General features: G+C 37.5%; 1 protein-coding gene across 3 annotated transcripts; it reads right to left on the reverse strand.

Moving 5' to 3' along the window:
• Positions 1-946: 946 nt before the first annotated feature.
• On the reverse strand, positions 947-17,805 carry LOC140936255 (rab GTPase-activating protein 1-like). Of its 3 annotated transcripts, none has more exons than XM_073385692.1 (23): positions 17,664-17,805; positions 16,177-17,506; positions 15,324-15,374; positions 14,827-14,841; positions 14,067-14,296; positions 11,953-12,019; positions 10,612-10,714; positions 10,250-10,419; positions 9,705-9,849; positions 8,768-8,919; positions 8,100-8,198; positions 7,493-7,606; positions 7,104-7,178; positions 6,842-6,967; positions 6,272-6,415; positions 5,794-5,835; positions 5,334-5,462; positions 4,925-5,017; positions 4,520-4,630; positions 4,173-4,277; positions 3,715-3,798; positions 3,570-3,641; positions 947-3,002 (listed from the first exon to the last, which is right to left on the reverse strand). In XM_073385692.1, the coding sequence occupies exons 2-23, from the start codon at positions 17,089-17,091 to the stop codon at positions 2,715-2,717; spliced, it is 3,330 nt and encodes a 1,109-aa protein (XP_073241793.1). In that variant the 5' UTR covers positions 17,092-17,506; positions 17,664-17,805; the 3' UTR covers positions 947-2,714. The 3 variants fall into 3 exon arrangements, with proteins under 3 accessions (XP_073241793.1, XP_073241794.1, XP_073241795.1); XM_073385693.1 differs by lacking the exon at positions 17,664-17,805 and adding an exon at positions 17,623-17,641; XM_073385694.1 differs by lacking the exon at positions 14,827-14,841.
• Positions 17,806-17,915: the final 110 nt, after the last annotated feature.

The raw sequence follows: 17,915 nt of genomic DNA on the forward strand, positions 1-17,915 counted from the left end.
AAGCTATCCAGTTTCTATGCCAGCGCAAGGCTCATCGTTATTTATGGCTTTCAAAGAACCAATCAAAAGCCGGCATGACGGCCCCGCTTCCGTTTGTATCGTAACGCGGTTTTTAGACAGAATCCATCAGGAAACTCAGGGGACAACCCCCCCCCCTCCCGGGTGGACAACAACCTTGTATCAGAATAATTTAAAGAATATTGCATTCTTTTTTACATTTTTCTAGGGCTAAAGATGTAAGTAGTCATCTGTAATAACACCAAAGAAAATTTATTATGGGAGCCCGAGAAAATGATAGTCAAATTTCACAAAATAACATCTTTCACATGAAATTTTCAGAATTTTACCTGTGTTTTCACAATTCCTGTGAAATTTGACATTTATTTTCTCGGACTCCCACGAGAAATTTTCTTTGGTGTTATTACAGATAGTTAATTACCTCTTTAGGCCTTGAAAAATGTAAAAAAGAATGCAATAATCTTTAAATTTTTCTAATACAAGGTTTTTGTCCACTGAGAATTAAAATTACTCAATTTCCTGATGGATTCTGTGTTAAAGGTTTTCGTTACTATTTGAAAGTTTTGTTTTTTAACGAGAGGGGAAAACCGGAGTACCAGGAGAAAAACCTCTCGGAGCATGGGAGAGAACCAACGACAAACTAACCCCCATATTAGCATGAGTAGTCACAGGCAGCCCAAGCTCACTATGAGAATACTGCGGCTGCCTAATTTTCAAAATGGATTGTATGGGAATTCAGGTAATAAATACTCGCATGAATTATAAGAAAATACGCTTTATCTTGTTTACTTGTGTCTTCTTGCTTCCTGTGTGGTCATTATCCCGATCCGTTGCGATATAAGCGATTTCCTTTTATCCCGAAATCTCTTAAATCGCAACGGATCGGGAAATAACCACAAAAACAACCCGAAAAACATCATTCAATAAAGGTTTCTCTTATACTTTGCATTTGGGCATGATTGGTTCAAACTGCCACACTAAAACCAACAACGAAACTGCAGTAGAAAGCCAGATAACCCGAGAACTTGGACCACTCGAACTCGAATAACTCTAATTCCCCGCTAACTCGAACTAAAATTTGCTTCCCTTGATCAAAAAGTCACTGAAATTTACCCCGATAACTCGAATTCTGGTTCTTTTAACTCTACTCGGATGCCATCCTATTGGCTGTTCTTGTTTTGACTCTCTTCCCAATAAACTTCTGAACCCTTCATCACACTTCTTTGGTTCTCATTAGATAACTGATTTTTCACACAGTGAAATACAATAGAAAAAGGGAACCACATTTTTACTCATTACGAGCATTATATACATTGCTTTAATTTTCAATTTTAAGTCTTTTACAATATCATGTGAAATTACCACATTCTCTTAGTATTTAAATTTGAACTTGGAAAAAAAATATTTTCAACCACTATACTTACTCTAAAATAACCCAATATATGTTAAATAAACCAGAAGAAATTAACAAAACATACCAATGACCTTAAAAAGATTCCTTTGCCTACATCATAATGTACAGAATATTAAGCAAAGTACAATATTAGATACAGAGACATGGAACGTTTTACAAAACAAAAACAAAAAAAGACACTAACAAAAACGTATTCAAGTTAAGGTAACAGTAAGATCATGAAATACTTTTTCCACAAGGCTGGCTCAATAAAAAGATACAAACGAAAAAAAATGAGGCCAATTTTCAGCCATCTTGACCAAAAAAGCTTAGTCTTTTCTTGCCAGACCAAGAGGGCGATCCCGAGCGCGAGGGATAGGTCCATCTTGCTGGCTTGGGTAGCCAATCAGAACACATGATTTGCTGTTACTACAATCATATTAACTATGCTACAATCGACCATGATAACTGCTCATTATTACCACGGTTAAAAAAGCTGCAGTTTCTTCAGATATGGAGCCGACCATCACTGGCTGATTAAAGATCAGGAAAATTTAACTCAAGAGTGTAACCGGCAATTTTTGCTATAGACTACGAACAGGCTCTCTTTTTTCTGTAGTCTGTCGAGCAAAACGCGAGACCCGCGAATGGCCACGAGCGTGTCGCAGTCTATTTTTGCTAGCACAGGATGTAAGTTTGTGTCCAGGCTTGGTGCATGAGAACTATTCCCACACATGGTAGCTATTCTCATCAGTTCTTGTTGAATCCCACGCAAATTTTGGGAAATGGTCCCGCATATGCGAACTGCAAACCCACATAGGGCATAAAACTGTGTTTGGGCACCACTGTAGTCTTTCCTTCCCTTTGTCCACACTAAGCCAGTGTGGTGGAAACAAAATCGACCATACATGAAGGAATAAACAGATGCCCAGAGGAAAACTGGTACTAGAGGACGTCGTCGGGATGACATAAAAAAAGCTAAACATCTTTATGAACCTCTGTCAAAATGAAAAAACTCAGAAGTTGATAGAGAAAACCCAAGGCACAATTTAATTTTTACATTTCATTTAAATGCCAAAACCTTCTATATGCTCAGAGCTCGGAGTACAGAGTGTCAAATTTTGGGGGCGTTTCTTCAATTTCTCATTTCAGTGTCACAGCATGGATCCCCAGCATATGGGTAACAAGTCGATCTGGACACAGCCCGAAATAATATTTTCCCTCATGTGTGTGACTACAACATTTACTGTCACATAAACCTGTAAACACTGCTAGATTATAACTGGGTAACACAACGGAACATTTACTTCCCAGAGTCTTTAACCAAACTAATTCTCTTGAACCAAGATTTGCTTTCCCCAGCAGCGGCCACAATGGCTGCCAGCCTGTGCTCTAACTCCTGTGATCGACATTCGGCTTCTACGAGAGACAACTTGGTCTGTGCAAGCTCCAGTTCCAGTTCCCTCAGTCGCTGCTCAGCATCCACGACCTTGACGCTTGTTTTGAATGAGACAGTACTGTCTCCATCCAGTGACACATGTCCTTCGTCTGAAAAGAGAGTTGCGCAGTTTTCACATGATCCAACTCGTCTCTGAGGAGAGAACACAGTATACTAGTGACATATTTATTCGACAAGCAAGAAAGCTCACTGTTTAAGGAGATCTGGGTACAATACTACTCATACCGTCAGTTGCTAAGCAGCACCTTGTATACAGCTAGTTCGAGAAAGGTTGTCGGAAAAAGTGCACGTGCCAATCCCGAAAGGTATTGTGGGTGGTTTTGAGTTCACTGTTCTTCAAAGAAATTTGAAAGAATGGCACGAGAGGCCATGGACGTATGTTTGCGAGTTTTAAAGTAAAGCAACAAAAGTAGGTTCTACAGCTACAGTCTCAAGAACAGTGTATTGATCATGTCCCATATTACCTTTCGGGATTGTCGGGTGCACATTTTTTTTTCCGACAACCTTTCTCGAAATAGCTGTATGTTAATATAGGTCAAATCTTGTTCTTAAGGCCTTTCAATGTGACAAGAAAGAAGCAAAAAGCAAGCAAGCAAGCAAGCAAAAAGTCATTACTTATTGTTGTTACAGAGTGCAAAAGGACCTAAGTATATGCATTATGGGTGGGTACAAAAAACGTTTTTTAAGCTAAAATGATACCTTCACTTCTAACAGTTCTTGATGCAAATCTTCCTTCAGCTTCTCACTTCTTTCATCCATTTGAGAACAGATCTACAAGAAAGTAGAGTTTATAGTCAATAGTTTCTCTTGAGTGGAACTCAAACTAAATAAAACTTGTCTGTACCTTTTTGTATTCCTCTATGATGGCAGTATGTCGCTTTCTCTCCTCTTCTGCCTGTTCAATGTTCTGTCTCCACATCTCTTTAACCTACAAACAACAATAACATGATTGCACAATGAACAGTGACTAAATTTATATGATTACAGAAGCAACAACTATTCAGACTCCCGTTTGAAATGTATGAACATCCCCACTTAACCCTTTAAGTCCCAATAGTGACCAATATCAATTTTCTCCTAACAATATCCATACAATGTCAAGAGATTTGGTTATGAGAATTAATTAAATGATCACCAAAGAGAACATGCTTTGATCTTTTATCGAACTCTCTCAACTTATTCTTTAAAGAAATGTATAGAGATCAGATTGGAGAATTGGCTTGTGGATATATATTGGGGCTTAAAGGGTTAAAAGATTTCTTTATAGGTCACGCATTGAAAAAGAGATGTTAAGAAACTCACCTGAGCTCCCTCAACTTTGAACTTTTCTAGTTGATCCTCTGCTTCAGCCAGTGAAATGGTTGTATTATCTAATGCCTTGGACAGTTCCTCTACCTTCTCATCTGACTACATAAATAAAAATAAATACAACAAATTGTACAAACAAATAAAGCCACACAGCTGAAGCCACAGGCGATACACAAAGGTTTGTACAAAGATGCTAGTTGAAGATCAAACAGTGGATGGCTGATTGTTTCAAAGGTTCAATGCTGTGTGAAGAAAATCCTAAAGATCCTATCCGAGAAATGGCGGCCGAGGGAGCTTCCCTCTTCCTGAGTGTTAGAACAAACAATCAACAATGATCATACCTCCGCTAACTTGCTGTGTAGCTCGACTTTTGTGGTGACCAACTCGTGTGCGAGGTTATCATTTTCTTGTTCAAGTCGCATGTTTGCTTCAAAGAGTCTTTTGTTTTCACGCTGAAGGAAAAAAGAAAAAGACAAAAATCTTAAAGGCTACTATAACTTACATAATACATATGTAGTTTAGTCTAGGATACAAAAAGAACAAACCAATCCAATGGCTTCTCCAAATAGGAAACTGTTGTATAAAAGGAATAGGTGTATAATGTTTATTTTGTCTTGCATGGGAAACTTAATCATCAAAACATTACTTGCCACAAACGTCTTTTTTTTTTCCGTGACACTGAGGTATTAGCCTTCTGTACACCTACAAAGAGAAACTGGTGAGAGGTACGTAAGTCGTCATATCACCTGAAGTCTTTCTACTGGGTCTTCAAGTTGTGCCTCTTGTTCTTTCTTCAACATATATTCCTTTTCGTATTTCTTCATCTTTTTATTGGTTACCTGAAATTCAAACAAATAGAGTTACTCTACAGAACTAATTCAGATAACAGCTGCTTTGATTAAAACCCCTTCATAAACATCCTCAGTATCATCAAAAGAGATGCGTCACACCATTTAACCAAATTCAGCAAAAGGAACTGGCCAGTGATGGCCAGCAAAACCCAAGGAAGTGACCACTCAAAATATTACCCGCCTTGAAAGTAATTTTTTTCAAGACAGCATTTGCTTGTGATCATTTCATACCACACAAAAAATACAACACCATAAACTAGAAGACCATAGCAGGGTTAATAAAAATAACATTTTCTGCACAAACCCTAAATCCTAGAGCAGAGTTGACGAGCTTCTTGTATTCTTCTTCATCAAGATACTTTTTTGGCATCGATATTCTGAAATACTTTAGGATTGCTTCAAAATCCATTTGAATTAACTCCCTGCGAGAGGCCTGCAAGATGAGATGATGGTGAATAATGAAAGAATTTAACCCTTTAAGCGCAATATCCACAAACAAGTTCTCCAAACTGATCTCTATACATTTCCTTACAGAATTAGTTGGGAGAAATTGATAAAAGATCAGAGATTTTTCTCTGTGATCATTTGATTAATTCTCATAGATGTTGCTTTTGACAATCTATGGATATCGTTAGGAGAAAATTGATGTTGGTCACTATTGGGACTTAAAGGGTTGACAGACAGACACAGTAACAGACACAGTAAAATGAAAACCACTATGGTATTGTTCAGCTGTGATGTACAAACAAATAAATCCAATATACCTTTAAGAGAGCCAAGGCAACTTGAAAAATGATACTCATTCCCTGTAAAAATTATTACAATAAAAATCAAGTGATCGCCTTCAATACAAACAGTGAGGGTTTGGGTTGTATATTTTGTTGTATGCTCCCCCTACCCCTACCCCCCCCCCCCCCCCCTTCTCTCCTACTGCAATTTGTGCAACCTGACCAAGTGATTTACTGATATGTGATCAGGACAGGTCATTGACTGATCCACAATCATCAAATGACACTGACAGATAGCCATGGATGATGCAATACAACACAACTATACAATATTAATACAATATAATACAAAATACAGAACCATTGAGCACAACAGAATATTCCATAATACATGAATGTAAGTCCAAGACCTAAACTATACAGGACAAAAATGGACATGATAGCTGACAAAGTGAAAAAACTATGGATTAACCCTTTCTTAGTTCCTCAACTAAGTGCCGGCTGGGCCACTTACATGACATAGGAAGAGATCCATGATACGGTAGACCATTGATAGAGGAAACTTGGCAGTAAACAGAGTAAGGAACCACTGTGATGCATACATGTGGGTCTCAATCTCATTGTATTGGAAATGGCTGAAGAGATCTGGCATTGAATCCTGAAAAATGAAAATTTGAATAAAATTAAAAACATAACGCAGACAGATTCCTACTTATGATTACTTGTATGCAGAAGTTTCACCCATTAAACACCAAGGATAGTGGACCCCGGTTAGCAATGTCTGTGAAGCAGCAAAGAGATCATTGTTCTGGGTTCCCAACGGATTCAACAAAATATTACTGAAAATGAGTTTCGCATGTCCCTTCAACCTGACTGGCAAATTGACAGTGGCCTTTTTAACAGGCACTTATGGTACATACTCAAATCCTGATACACAGGTGGGGCCAGAAAAAGGGTTTCGCCGACAGATTTAAAAAAAAAAATTTAGTTCCCTCTTTTGGGCAGGCTAATGATAAACCACAAGCAAATCCAGTGAACCAAAGACTAATTCAATGTGTTGCAGAAACGGTGATATATGACTAACCTCAATCATCCTTTCGAGCTGGAAAAACTTAAGGTGCAGCTGTTCAAAATCGTGTTTGAAGATGTCTCTCAGCCCGTAATCATTCATGATCTTCACCAACAATGCAAAGGCTTGCTCCTCTGGAAGCTAAACAAAATTAGATAAAAGGTGAAAAACATTAGAGCAGTTTAATATACCACAAAGATTAGTGGGAAAGGCAATGAAATAAAAGTATGAAAGATAAAAAAAGCATGAATAAGAAAATTTTATTTGTTTTACTTACATGTAACAGCAAGACAGCAGACAAGAAAGACAGTCCTTGACAATAGCCCACTTCCTCATCATACACAGAGTATGCCTAAAAACAAGTAAGAAGAAGAAGAAGAAGAAGAATACTTTATTTATCCACGGTTGTCTCATCAGGCATATCTATAATAATTAATTAAAATACATAAGGAAAAGAAAAAAGTACATAAGGAAAAGAAAGAGAAACCAATATTTTTATTACTGTTACTGCCTGGAGTTATTTTACTTCATGCCTAAATGCATTTTCCTCATGACACACTACCTCGTCAATGATTCTGGGATTAATGGTTTTTGTATTCTGAAAGAAGAGGCAGCAATTAACTAACAAATGCAACTTCAAAGTACTAACTGAACTTATGAGCATACTTTGCTAATTTTGTACAACATCTCTTGACCTTCCCCTCCACTGCTCTTAAAATACTCGTGAGCTGGAAAGGTACGATGAATGTCCCACATGATCACTTGTTCTGTCGGAGATTCCTGTCAACATAAACAAGCATGTTAGATATTGACACAGATTTTTTCAAAGTCTAACACTATAAAAATTAATGATATTGTAGCTGAGCTCCACAGGAACAAAATCTACTTTTCCACCATCAAGGGTCAGTCTGTCTGAACAAACCACGGCACACTTACCATGTCAGACAACCAATCATAAAAAAATATTGAAATGAGACAACGCTCTCATTATTTTTAGAGAGTGATATTTGCCATCAATATCAAGGTAAATTTACACCGCTCAGAATGAAGCATCTGCCTAACAGTATCAAATGACCATATTGTGCTCAGTTGAAGGAGCCATATACATAAAGGTATTTATAGCTTTTTATATTAGATCGGACATTCAAAATTATAATAATATTAATTTTTGTGTGAGAGGTATTTAAGTTAAAAGTTGTTGATTGCTTTATGTAAATGATTAGAATAACTGGAGCTCTGCTTGAGGCATGGGTTAATTTTTAGATTGTTTTACCTTTTTAATAAAATGCTTGTAGCCTTCAAGAAGTTCATCATTTTCCTTCAGACCAGCCATCATTTGCCAGATCTGTCCTCTGAGAGGTTCCGGTATGCCCTTTGTATTATGCAAGGGAAAGGATTATAAAAACTGCACATGACCATTTAAAACCAGGGTTTAGAAATAATATGAACTAATTTGAAAAATCAAGCCTTATATTAGCCTGACTGTGTAGCTATTGGGAGTTTTTTGGGGTTATAAAGTTCTGGCACAGGGTGTGTGAGGCCACCTGGAGAATGGGGGCTGGAGAGATACTTTGAATTTTCTCATGCCTTTGGCACTCTCTTTGCACATTGAAGCAAAATCAATTTTCTCCCTTTGTAGGCTAGTCTTACATAAAGAGGTGGTCTGTCATATTCATGCTCTCCCAAATGATTACCCTGACTATCATGGCTACATTTTTCTGGTATTACTTTTCCCACTCCAGAAACCATTATCCCAAAATGAGTACTAATGAGTTATTGAAAGTAAGCTACTGTAAAATTGTGAAAATAAGCCCCTCTGAATATATGCTTCTTAAAAAGGTCTTTGACAAATAAGAGCCCCAATTAAGTTACAATAAAATAGATTCTACAAGCATTATTGGGGATTTAGAAGGTGAAAGTTGTGAAATCTTGATTTATCACCTTTCTGACAAGCCCAGGAAGCTGCTTTGGTCGAAGGGTGACATCTTTCCATTTGCTTAGCAGGTCTGCCCAGCTGCCTAACTCCTCTTCAGTGCATTCTTTTTGCACCGCACCTGATCCAGACAGCAAAGGCTCATCATCTTCATCGTCATCTGCAAATCCAGACACAGTGCATTAAAGTTGTGATTATAAGGAACTGGTGAGTGATTGGCTGAGTAGCAGTATCAAGTTCTTGACTAGCAGAAGACGGAAGATGTGACCAATGAGTTGATCATTTTTGTATGCCTGCTGTTTGCTTAAAAGGCCATTTAAGCAAACAGCAGGGGAGCGAAGGATGGTGCAGCAGTCCAAGAACATGTCTCCTGCCACTGTGGCCCAGGTTCAAATCCAGGTGTTGACGCCACATGTGGGTTGAGTTTGTTGTTGGTTCTATCCCATGCTTCGAGAGGTTTTCTCTGGATACTCTGGTTTTTGTCTCACCTTAAAAGGTAACATTTCTAAATTCCAATTTGAGTGGATGTGCTACCTCTAAATCGTTATTTAATTTATTTATATTACTTTTAAACCTTAACAAGAGTGATGTCTGGTAGATGAAGGACAAGAGTAAGATCTATCTTTTCATCATTAGGAATCAACAACTGCTGCAAACAGCTCACCACAAGCAGTTGCTCACAGTAAATGTTATACTTAGGCACCGTTCTGTTTTTCTGATAACTGTCGTAAGCTTGCTTATACATGGAATTTGCTAACCAAATGATAACATAACGTAAAGCTTGAACTTCTTGGGTCATTTCTAGAGATTTGTAAAAAAAAAAAAGGTTCAGACAGTTCCGGTACCAATTAAAGGATAATCATTCAAAGCAAATGCTAGAAATCGGGATAAATGAGGGCACTTCTAACAACTAGTCAGATTCTAGTAACTTTGCCTGACACTAACCATCAGAGGGGGTTTTGTCCCCACCAGAAAGCTGCCGGTTCAGGAAGGTTCGAGTTTTATTCAAGTTCTTGGAAGCTTCTATACTGCTCTCAGTTTTGAGGCTCTTCACTTCAAAGCCTTTTTCACCTGTGTCCGTATCAGTGACCTGCAATTTAAGACTTCAACATCAAAATAATGCCAAGCAAATGCCAAGAGGATGGAAAGAAAATGGAAGAAAATATGTCTAAGAGGCAATGAAGATCAATGCTATTTTGTTTACGAAACAACATGATTGGCGCATCCACTTACCATTCAAAAAATTAATGGTAAAGCTTTTCAAGCAAGGGTACCTTTTTAGGGAATTACTCTGTTTCTGAACAATAAAGCTGTGTGCAACCAGGAGTTATATCACAAGTTTGTTTTAAATTTGTTTCATGGTACAGATGACCCAAAAGCAAGTTTAACCACCATGCACACACAAAACCGTTTCTGATGTGGTATGGACAAATCAGTATGATGTAGGTAAGTTAGGGAAGTCTCGGACACTGACGTTAGGGTGTTCTTACCTCTTTGAGCTCCATGATGTATATTTCACGGAATTTTGCCCTACTAGGGGTCCAAAAAAACTTCTCTCCACTTGGAAAAATTTTAGCTTTGGTCTCCACAATAAACCTGACTGGTTCTGTTACTCCAGTAACGACCAAATCTACAGCTATTGTTACAAACAGTCGAGTGTCTGATGAAAAAAAGAAAACAGTGAGTTGTATACAATTTTATTTAAACAGCATGGTATCTTGCCCTTGAAGGTCTTTACACACTAAATTAAAGGAAAAAGGGTCAAACCTTCAAAAAAAGTGCACTTGAGACATTTAACTAAAAATATTTATAAAATACAAGATCATGAGGTACATTCATGACCAAGTAGTACCTTTCGGTGTTTCTGTGTTCAAAACTAACAGGTCACGAATCGCTGGATCCCATAAACCAGTTATGTAATATGTCTTCCCTCCATCTCCAACATTCATTGTTACCTACAAAATAGTTAAATAGTCCAAACAGACTATGTTATCACTGCCACTTCATGCATGGTAGAATGTTATTTTTTTGTTCAGAGTTGGAAAAGCATAAATATTAATTTTGGTTGCTCTGAAAAGTAGAAAAATACCAAAATGATTTTTGCAACACTGAAGTGTTAAAGTGATCTGAGCTCATTAGCCATTATTATATTTCATGCTTATAAATTCTAAAATGAAACTGATATACCTTTTTACAGTCTGAAGCAAATCTCTACAAAACTTTTTGCAGGGTGCAAAGAAAATCATTTTTACAGCTTGCCATTCAGGCAAGCTGAAGCTAGCACTTACTAGCCCAGACGTCATTTCAACTAGCCCCGAAAGCTTTTTGATGAGCAGAATTGATTTCACAGTTCTTCTGTTTATCAAATTCCTCAAAAAACATCACTTGCCCGTCGGGCAAGTTAAAAACAGAATTCACTCGCCGATAGAAAAATCCACTAGCCCCACGCTATCGGACACCACTTTCTTTGCACACTGTTTTTGGGTCAGTTATTTAAACGAAATCCAACTTAGGCGCGGTTTAACAAATCTTTGGACCTCCAAATACCTTCCTTAGAGGGTTATTTGAAAAAGGTAAATGCTTTTCTAGTCTAGGCTCACAATAAATGATGTTAAGATAAAAGCGCTGGGCAAAGTGAAAATGGCTTGGAACACGGTTTTGTCAAACACTGGCTAAACTCTGTTTAAATAACTGGTCCTTTGTTTTTCTCAACTGTAGTTTTTAAATGTTGAATTGAAAAGTATTCAACGGCACAGTTTTTCTCGTTATTCTGTGTTTTAAGTGTCATACTGACCACAAAAAAGTTAATAATGCACTTTGCTGTCGGTTACCATGGAAAAGAGAAAATCGGAGTATGTACCTGACCCCAGTTGTTCAAATATTAGATGGTGCTATCCACTGGATAAATCACTATCCAGCAGATAATTATCAGGGACACCAATAATTATTGTGCTTATCCAGTGGATAGAGATTTATCCAGTGGATAGCATTATCTGCCTTTTAACACATGGAGCTTATATAAACAGGGAAAAAAACCGATAGACAAATTAATCCAAATACAACAATAATGCCTCATGAATTATCTAAATATAGTCTGACATATCATGAAAGATTCACAATAAGCTGGATGTCATCATACTGTAATCAGTAGTAATTGTTTATTAACCAAGTTGTTTTAAGTCTATTAACTAACCTCACTCAGTAGGTGCATATCAGAATACCGCACATTCTTTCCTGGACAAATGAGGAGTCCAAAACACCTAAAAAGATAAAAAAGTTACACTCACATTAACAATTGTTTCATGACCAGGTGCCTATGGTGCAGGTTAATTATTTTGTTCCCAGTTCAAATTAGTCTTTAAAGTATGAGAAAATTGAATAATAATTGAAAGTGGCCATGTTTCTGATCAATATGTGAAGATTCAACCACTCACAAATTAATTTAAAGATATAACAAAAACTTGTATTTAAGAAATGGGAGCCACCAGATGAGGCTTTTCAGTACAACAATGTAAGCCCTTTATGCTAAATTAAAAGGGATTTTGAGCAAGGTATTCTGTTGCTATGGTAACTGTTCACATGACAATAACTTGTTGACAAAATATTAGGCATTTAACTGACAGTAGTGGTGGTATTGGGACAAAGAAGAGGAAAAGATGAAAAATGCAGGGAACTATTACGAGCCATCTTAACCCATTCGTCCCTGGAGTTACAAGAGCTGTTTTTGGTCTCTATATGGACAAAAGAACTAAAAGTGCCCAAAACACTGTCTATAAGATGAGCAATCTCCTGCCTTGTGCAGAAGGCAAAATTTTGAGACAATTAAAGTAAAAGAGCGCTAAAAAAAAAAAGTTTAAAGAGAGGGAGAGGGAGAGAGGGACCCCTGTGAGATAAGTTTTCAAAAGGTCATTCCGCCCACTTTATTGGCTAGTAATTCAACATTAGTTTCTGGTGTTAAAAGTTGTCAATCAAACAAAGGGTGACTGACCGCACTGTTTGCTGCATTATTTTCAAATGTATTGAGACAAAAACCTTCCATATTTGTTTTTTGCAAATGAATATATGTTGTGGTTCAAATTTAATCTTTGGTTTAAACCAGTTTAAATTTTTCAAACTGGTTTGAATTTTTCAAACTAGTTAGAAATTTTTAACACTTAACTCGTTCTCATCTATTTGTACCTCTCCTTGTAAAATACAGTGTAAAATAAACTCACATTTTAGTAAGCATTCATTTTAGTGATTAGAGTTAAGAATTTATTTCAAATGGTTAGCTTTCATGTAAGGTTACAGCCAAAGCACAGTTTCAAGAATTTCAACTGAATTTTCTTCTCTTCTGAATTCACAGCCGATTTGTCCACACTTTCCCTACTGTTGTAGTGACTTCCAAAAAAAAATTGTTGTACTTGAGTAGCCGCATACATACTGTTAAAAGTCTAACAGACTCATATTGCATCAATAGAAGGTTCATGTGCATATTTAATATTCCTTTGTGGTATTCCTGAAGAGAACCGAAAGGAACGAGCTTGTTTAAAAGCCAATAAATCTTCCCACCAAAATCAAGCCTACTAAATGCCCAGCAAGAGAAAAAAAAAATGAGGCAAGAAAAGCGAAAAAAGAAGGAAGGAGAGAAAGTGAAAAGTAAAAGGCAAGACTGCTGTGTCACTTTTAAACCCAAAAACTGTCGAAATTTTGCTTTCTGCGCATGCCCGAACTTCGCAAGCTGATATTTTGCATCTGGATCAGAAGGCCGCGAAAGTGTTCGACCTGTAAACCAGTTTGTGGTAAGTTTTAGCTCTTTATAGCACAACAGTGACCAGAAAACCACTCGACTAGCTTCAAAACGCGTTTTTTGGCAAAATCTCCAGGAGCGAATGGGTTAAAACAATTTTTTCTTGTTCGTCGAGGATGATATTACACATTAACAGTGTTGTTTATTTCTAATCACTTCATCACGTTTTCAAGATGAACTGATGTGAAATCTCACTGTTAGCACATCACATTTCCAATCAAGGTTATGAACCTCTGAGTGCTGATAAGAGCTGTCAAAATAGACCAATCTTAACGTATACCATTCTGGTGTACTGGGGCGAGCTTTTGTTAAAAAGTAATACAGGCGTTCCCTCACTCTCACCCCCTTGCTATTATTTTTCTGCTTACATCTCTTTGCACTGTCCCCAGGATCTGAATGCCTGGAACAGGCTGGGTATGGTCTGACGATGTCATGGCTTATGATGTCACAAGTGGTAAAAGGGACAAAAAACTGAATGCATAGTGTGGGTGACAATGGGTTAAACAAATAATACAAACCTTTCCACAATAAGGTGTTTGTTTGTCAGCTGCTGAACAGTTATGCTGACTTGCTTGCGCAAGTCCTGACGAAGTTTGAAGCAGTTTTTGTCTCGAGCAGCAGATGAGAATCCTTTGTTGTCTTCCTCGAGAATATCAAGAGTCACATCAAATTTGAATAACAGGTTACTGACGCCAGCTATAGTCATGGCAGAAGTGTCCGCAGAAGATTCTAAAGCCTGCTGCTTTCGCTTTTAAAGTAAAAAAAAAGATATGGAAAACGAATTTAAGAGACTTCAAAAAAAGCATGGAGGGGCACTCGCATGACTCCTAATATACTTTTAGCCCTCATCCGTAGTCTTGAACTTTTTGCTCTCAGTCATATTCTTGAAATAATCATGGTCTCACAGCATTCTGACAAGTTAAGGATTTTACTATCCAACTTCCCTGATACTGGCACATTAGTCAAGGTCAAATGAGATCAGAATAGAAGTAGGATCTCGTTGTGGTATTCTTATTATATTGCAGAGTGAGTGGGAAAGAGGGATCGGAGCACTTATTTTATGGAAGGCACTTTCCCAACACAATAATAATATTATTAGAGAGCAACTTCTCTTGTGTTTCTGAGCTACTCCTGATAATAGGCAGTATTTCTATGCTGTTGGATCAACCTTTCACTATCTATGCACTAATCTATTTTTAAAGTTTGATATACTAACAAAATGTCCGTAACAAGATGCTAGGTTGGTAAAATAGACACAGAGTGATAAGAAACACTCACTGAAGAATATTTGTCCTCTAAAGAGATTTAGCATGTTGAACAGAGAACAAAAAGAAAGAATATCTAAGAACAAAATAATAACTAATGTCTTCATTTTTGTTCCAATTCACTCCAATGAGTGGTAAATTAGTGAAAGAATAACAGTGTAAAAATATGCTTATTTCATAATGACGTGATTCACTTAGTGATAGACTTCTTAAACAAGTTCAGTATTACCATGTAACTTGATTAAGTTCCGTCTTTTAAGGCATAGTTTAACTTCTTTCACATGAGGCCTGTGATGATTGGGTGTCCGCCCAATTGCTTGTAAACGAGTACAAATCAATGAATTTTATTATCTCCTCAACAATACATTACACTACAACACCAAGCTCTGCCATGTCTACTACATGTATATGCTGTTGCCAGGCTAGCTAAATCGAACAGGACTTTTACTTATTCATAAAAATAACCAGGAATATACTTACTAGAAGTATTATTATAATAATTTTTATTACCTTTCTGTTTCTTCGAAAAGATATAGCAAATGTCCTCAAAATCTTCCCAGCCTGAGTATTGGAAAAGAGCATTAAGATAATTATGTTGAACTAGCTATGGGCAAGGGTTCAAGCTAGCCATCTTTAATCAAATCACTGATGAGCAAGAAGTAGCCCCCTGGCAAAAAAATGTGAGAGCTGCTTGAAATAAGGACAACCTGTGGAATTCAAGTCTTTTTGAGGCACAGACAATGTCTTTGGATTAAACATTTTCCTCAAAAATAAAATAGCTGTTGACCCTGTGGCCAACTGTTCATTTTTTGCTCTCGGCTAGGGTCTTTATTCTTTAGTGTAACAGCTGGTGAAAACTTATGATATGGCATTATATTTAGAAGAATAATATTGAAAGAAGAAGTGACCCTTATCTTTTTCATTCTTTAACCAAAGGCTCCTATTACATCCTTATCTCTACACAGTTCAGTTATTACATGCTGTGCTGACAGAGGCTGTGGTGTTAAGGTTCAACTATGAATAACTTTTTATAAGAAAACACCCCGGGGGGAGGGGATGCTCTGGATTTTAAAAGATGGGGATGATCCAGTGGAGGCAAAAATCAAAACCTCCAAAAACTTCCAGGACTTCCAACAAAACCCAACAAAATCCCACGCCAAATTTCGTCAGATTGTTTTGAATACCCAAAGAAATTCCTACTTAAATCAAGCCACCCAAAAAATACCTCCCAAAAAAAAACCCGGAATTGAAAATTTCAAACCCTAAAAAATCCCTCGATCATCCCCGTCACTTGAAAATAAAAATCTGGAGTACCCTCTCCTGCTGGGGACAACATAAACAGTAATAATTAATACATTTTTACCTTTTCTGGATCCATACATCTAAAGACATGACAGTGGAAGATATCAGAGTCTCCATGAATAGTGTTGAAGGCAAAACAGTCACTTTCATTTCCTTCAGCATCACCACGACCACAAAACAATATTCTCTGTATGTGATAAGTAGCAATATCAGCATGCGTCTCAGGATCCTTCAGTCTGATCATACCGTCTGATGTAGAACCCACATAAAGCAAAACATCAATGGTGACTTCTGTTTGTTCCCTGAGAACTGCCATTGTTCGTTTCAGTTCAATTTCACTAACAGGTGCATTCACTGTTGAGGATCCTAGATAAGTAATTCCATCAAATATTATAGCATTACCATCACTACCTTTGTCTGATTGACTTGGTTGTGTGCTTGAGCTGCCTTGAACTGCTTCTTCAGAAGATAACTGGGAAAGGCTTGTTACTTGAGGTGTTTCAGCTTGACCATTTGATGAAGAGCCTTGTTTACTCAGCTCAACGTCTTCTGTTGTATTTAATAGCTGATGGCCTTCAACCACAAGTGAATTTCTTACATGCCTTTCTGTTGCTTTCCATGCATCAGAATTAACCTCCTCTACTGCAGCAGAGCTGTGCATAAAATCTTTCTTTGCATCTTCCACCAGGTCTTGTACTTCCTTCTCTGTTGGTCCTTTCTCAAGGGTAGCCTCCATTTCAGGGATTATAACATCAGCAAAGCTACTCACACTACTCCCTAGAGATTTGCTTTTGTCGATTGAAGAGACAGACACTGCCGACCCAGAATCAGATTCAATATCAGGAGGAGCTAGCACAACATACTCATGATCACCATTGGTAGACTTGGCACCTGGACTGCGAGGTTCCTCGGGACTGTCTGAATTGCTTTGTTCTATGACACACTCTCCAATACCTGGTGCTTTTTCATCAGCCATAAATATTTCTAAGACGTTTGACAAAGGTCTTAAAAGTCAGCTGTTCAATTCTAATTTCAAAGCCACAAGAGCAATGAATTTCTTGGATTCCTGAGCTTTGAGGTCCACAAATTCAACTTCCAATCAATCTCGCTGTTCCCTTCTTTTGTTTCCGCTAAGATGAACTCAAAAGACGATTTTTCTTATGGTTTCCGTTGAATTGTAATATTCGATCGATAAGAACTGTTTAATATTTCATGTAATGTCGAAACTGTATCCGAAGAAGACCTCCTTAAAATTTAGTTGAAATATTTCCTGATCACGACGTCTCAGCGCGTCGTCTAAGTCGACGACGATGCAAAAATGGGGCTAAACGTTCTTGATCACAGCTACGAAGAAATACTAGATTCACAGCAAAGACCGTCAGGTGCTGGGCCTGTAAATGGAAAGTCCTCACGGTAAGCTAAAATGTTTTTAACAGCCACCATTCAAAACAGAGAAACGAATTCGACAAACATCAAATTCAATTCAAAGCGTGAACATTACGTTTACCGATAGATAATAACGATACCAATACAGAATAAAATTCAGACCTTTCTCGTTACTAAAGGCAATCAAGGAGGTCAGAAAAATTCATGGCAGCCCACTCATATCAAGCTTGAATCTTCGATCTTCGAATATCGAGACAAATCGATCTTTTCAGCTGTGACGTCAAGCAGAGGGAGGATACCACGTTATTTGTTTTATGTTAATGGACTATTGGCTGTGTCTTTTACATTATTCCACTCACATGTACCGTGGATTTCCTAAAATAGACAAAAAATACTTCCTTTGATCCATAAGTA

The sequence above is a fragment of the Porites lutea genome, chromosome 5, assembly GCF_958299795.1.
Source record: "Porites lutea chromosome 5, jaPorLute2.1, whole genome shotgun sequence".
In the NCBI taxonomy this organism is placed as follows: Eukaryota; Metazoa; Cnidaria; class Anthozoa; order Scleractinia; family Poritidae; genus Porites; species Porites lutea.